Here is a 4,811-nt window from a genome sequence, read left to right on the forward strand (position 1 = left end):
TCAAGACATCTCACAAATAACTTTAGGGTCACTTCGGGGTGTAAGGGGCAATCTGAATGCTAAAATATTGTAATTTGAAATGATTAGAGGAATTATGAGTGAATTAGAAATAATGGCAGGAATTATAGAGGAAATATAGAGTCATAATATTTGAAATCGAGGCTGTTATAAAATCTAAGATATGCAGTCTATACATATATCCTCCTATATCTCGGCTAGTCACTCAGTAAGTATTGGAATCTTCCTTCTCTTTGACATTTACTCCGTCTTCCTCACCCTCTCACATCCATCCTATTCATCTCCAATCAACACATTACATGGTTTTGCTGTGAGTCAATTTTTTATTGATTTTAGAAGTAATGAATTATTGGCACAAAGCTCCATGGGTTTCAAAGCAAATGACAGAAGTAAACATACATGGTGCAGGTGGGAAGCCCCAACAAAGAAGAATCCCCAAGTAGCTGTGACCCTCAGCCAAGAGAGCTGGGTCTTGCTCGTGTGGACTCTGCAGCCAGCACTCAACGCTGATTCAGGCTGCACAGACCTGAAGGTGACTGAGTCATGTCTCAGGGGATTAAAGAGGCTCCCTAATCGTCTCTCAAAGACAATCATTTCTAGCCTTCTTGCAACCTTCTTCCAGCCTTCAAGTCTTTGCTAGCTTGACAACCATGAGGACCCTCTCTCCCTCTAAGAAAGCCAGCCTGCTCTCCCTCACCTGTGCCTTTTCAAATGGAAGCCTCCCCCACCAGGGGCAGAGTAAGGCCCCTGCAGAGGGAGGAGGAGGAGGGCAAGAGCTAGTTTTAGAGGCTGGGCCAAGCCCGTGACTCCCTCAGGACCTATGCCTTCCCCCTCCACGGGATGGGTCTTCTGCCAATTTTGGCGGGGGGATAAGGAAATGGGGACTTTTCAATAGGAGAGCTGCTGCCCGCCCTCCTCCGGGGCCTCCTCCTCGATGAGCTCCAGGTCGAACTCATCTTCCAGGGACCCTCCAACAGGCAGAAGGCGGAACTTCTTCCCTTTCAGGGTGCAGGTGCGATGCTCGAAGTCCAGGACGGCGTTGTGGTCCTGGAGCACATCGGTACCAATGATGGCTTCTTCAGCGCTGGCATTGGCCACTAGGAACTCTGCCTTGAGCTTCAGTTTGCCCAGCGACACCACTGTATCCCAGACGCCCAGGATCTTCATTTCCGCCCCATTGGCCACTTTTACCACATTCTCAAAGGGCCTCAGGGTATCCAAGTCGCCATCAGTGACCTCCTCCCACAAGCTCGGGTGGACCACAGAGACCTGGGCCCCGGAGTCCACCAGGAACCTCACGGGCACTTTGCCGATTTTCCCCTTGAGATAGTAGCCCTTACCCATGCTGTTGGCAAAGACGATCTCCTTGGGCAGGTGGCTGTGGGTGGCCCCCGCCACCCCAAACGCTTTCAACAGGCTTTCTTTCACAGCCCCATAGTCCTCCTGGTCCTCCGGGCTGAGTCCACCGTAAACCTCCAGGGCATTCCCCCTGAGGGACTCTTTCAGGAACCTTAGCTGGGTGATGTGGTCCCAATGGTTGAGGTCGTTGATGACCTCAAAGCGGTGCAGCCAGAGGTGGGGGGCTACATTGGCTCCATCAAAAGGCTCTGGGATGAAGGCATGCTCTCGGCCGCCTTCCTGGCTCCTAGCTCCGCTCCCGGCCATCCTTCTCTCTGGAACCGCAGCGGCGACCCACGCCAAGTAGAGAAAGCCACAGAGCAGTGCCGGCGCAATCACGCTGGAGAGCAGGGCCTCTCGAAGCAGAGTGTTGCTTATGCACCCGGCCTGGGGCAGGGAGAAGGGACCAGGCGGGAGTTGGTTGTCTGACCAACTGCTGGGCGCAGAGGCGGGCAGCTGCTGTGGCCAGCTCACTCTGCAGAGCCTTTTTGATGCCTATCCTGGGCCCTCAGGGCTCCCCATTCTCCTTTGTTCTGGAAGCTCCACCCCCTGATAGTCCCGCCCTCCTGCCAGCATCCTGCCCAACGAGCAGGATCAGTGCCTCTCCCTTCTGCATCCATCCATGGGACTGCCACAGGCAAGCCCACGTTGCAAGAAAAGCCAGCCTCAGTCACAGGGGACGTACTCAGGTACCCTCCGCAGCTTGTGCCCCAGAATAACAGATAAAGACATGGAGGATGTTATGACATCCACGTGTTTGTCACCAGCTAGAGAAGGAAGGGGAAGGTAGGAACCAGAGGCTCATCAACCTCTGGACTGGGGAAGCCCTTTGCCCTCGGCCCCTTTAACCACTTCGAGTGGTTAAAGAAAGGAGCTTATATTTATTGCGCCCCTACTATGCGTGAGGCACAGGGTAGGTGTTTCTCTTACCTTCTGAACCAAGTGTAGAATCCCATAAGAGTCCCCAGAGAGGGAGATAGAGGAAGGTCCCAGAATCAAGAATGCACAGAAAAGGTTTTAAACGACAGACATACACACACAAGCATTTTCCATGAATTCGACTGCTGCAGTAATTTTCCCTCATCGATCACACCTAATTCAGAGTCAACACTTTTCTGGGCTAGGCCCTTGTGCCCTCATTAAGGCCCTGAAGTGGCCTGGTGCAGAACTCGAACTGGGAGTGGATGCCGGAAGCCAGCTCCAGCTTCACCTCTGGGCACTCTACATGTGTCGTCTCCTCCCCTGCTGGCCCCCCTCACCTTCCAGGAACCTTCCGAGAGCACCTTCACCAGGACTGCAGCCCCCTCCCTCCCTCCCACACACACATCTGATCATTTAAGAAAAGAGCATCCAGGAAATTTCACTCCCTTTGGTTCTGAAAGGGGGAAATGTCTGCAGTGTTGGTGAAGCCAGCAGTGAGGTTCTGTTAGGCTTTGGCTGGAGGAGGCTGGATGTATGAACTCCTGCTGGGGCATGGGGATGCGGGGCTGCCCTGGCCCACCCCACGGTTGCCCAGGAGGCAGATCTGTGAGCCCTAGGGCAGGAACCCGACTTGGGCCTGTGCGGGGAAACTGGGGTTGTTGGAGGGGACCCACTTTTATGACTTCATACAAATGTCGCCCCATCCATGGAGCCCTCTACCCTACCTACCCCTAGGCGAGCACATGTTGCGTGTGTTGTGCTGCTTTGTTCATCAGTCTGTCTCCTGCGATGAACCGGGACATGAAGCTCACACATATCAGTGACTGTCTCCAGCCCCTATAGAAACTTACTGAGGGCGGTAGGTGCTGTCTGCTGGGCACCAGGCCTGTTTGAGCACTGTCACCAAACAGGTGAGATTAAGACAGGAGAAGAGCAAGAACCGGTAGCACACCTGTGGCTCTGGGCTGTTTTTCCTGGCCTAAAGCCTGTTCCTCACTCACCCCCTGTACCATTCATCATTCAGTGCCTGGTTGAATCCCAGAAGACCCTGGCCCCAGTCCTCCCTCTGGACGGTCCAAAGTCCCCAACCATGCCAAGAGGCCCTCAGTCCCTGCTGCCGTCTCAGCCCCTTGCACCTGACACAGTGAGCCAGCAGAGAGGCAACTGGGTCAACACCTCTCATCACAGCTGCCAGGCTAAGGTGGGGCCATCGTACCATTCCAGGAGCCCAGGGGATGGGGAAATGGAGTCACTGGGAAGGTGTTAAGGGCAGATGGGTCTCCAAGAAGATTGCATAATAAGAAAACCTGCCCCCAGAGAATTGTCCCTGCCACCCGCAAGACTGGGAAGCCTCTTCTACAAGTGGACTTCTGCGGACAGACTCCCGGCCCTGGGACAGGTTTTGTTCTGTGACCCAGCAACCTGACCTAGTGGCTTCCTGGCTCCCTGGTATTCATCACCCCACACACCTGGTCCCTTGGAAGTGAGAATGCTTGAGGAGGCTGGCATGTGACCGAGGGAGGTGAGAGGCAAAGTGACTCATCAGCTGGCAAACTAGGACTGCTAGATGCCCCAAGCTGTGGCTCTTTGAACCCCTGTGGTAGACACTGAAGTCAGATCTCACCATTGCTCTGAACTAGAAACGGGTGGTCGCTGGAACTCGGGTGGTGGCACTTCACTTGATTGGGTTTGGTATACACTTGGCAAAGTCATTTCACATCTATCACTTCAGTGATCATCATGACAACCTTCGAGGCAGACCAGCCCATTCCACTCTAGGATTTGAAGCACAAGGAGCTTGAATGGCTGGACGGCTTGCTTCAGGCCCCAAGCTGTCCAATGCATGGAGAAGGGCATTTTGCAAATAAAGTCAGGGAGTGGGCAAACTGGGCTTAGGGAGGTGCACAGATAGGGCCTGGGGGCTTGTGCTATTGGTGGCCTCTAATGGGGACAGCAATCTAATAGGCAGTGAGCAAGAGCTGATTGTTAAATATTCAAGAATTTTGTGAGCTGGTTGTTCAACTGGTAGCTTGGAATTGGATTTTGTGGACGTATTTACACCACAGAAACTGGAAAATTCTAAATCAGGACTTTTATTTCCTCTGGAAACCCAATTATCATCACACCCCTGCATGCGGACCTTGGTCACTCTCTCTGGGGCAAATTAAGCCAATGACCTATGATTAACAAGTTTATAGCGATCTCCACCGCTGCCTGACCACCTGTCCCAAATACCCTCTGTAGCCTGCCGTGCCCCATGCTCCCCCACAACCTTTACACTTCTGGGTCCTTTGGCTTGAAGCAGGCAGCCCTCCTCAGGGAGGCCCTCCAGGCTATCTGTTCACAGTCCCATCTAGGATCCCTAAGACTGAAGCACACAGAGCTCTGGTGGTTACTAGGAGAGCTGGAAGGGATTGAGTTTCGGGTCCAGTCTCTGGCTAGGATCAGGAACATGGTGAGGCAAGTTCTCAAGT

General features: G+C 53.3%; 1 protein-coding gene across 1 annotated transcript; it reads right to left on the minus strand.

The window, feature by feature from the left end:
* Nucleotides 1–216: 216 nt before the first annotated feature.
* ASPRV1 (aspartic peptidase retroviral like 1) lies at nucleotides 217–1,899 on the minus strand. The gene has a single exon (XM_039852725.1). It carries the CDS (start codon nucleotides 1,681–1,683, stop codon nucleotides 907–909), a length of 777 nt encoding a protein of 258 aa, XP_039708659.1. The 5' UTR covers nucleotides 1,684–1,899; the 3' UTR covers nucleotides 217–906.
* Between the last annotated feature and the right edge of the window lie 2,912 nt (nucleotides 1,900–4,811).

This window comes from Pteropus medius, unplaced genomic scaffold (genome assembly GCF_902729225.1).
Source record: "Pteropus medius unplaced genomic scaffold, Ma_sr-lr_union100, whole genome shotgun sequence".
NCBI classification, from domain to species: Eukaryota; Metazoa; Chordata; class Mammalia; order Chiroptera; family Pteropodidae; genus Pteropus; species Pteropus medius.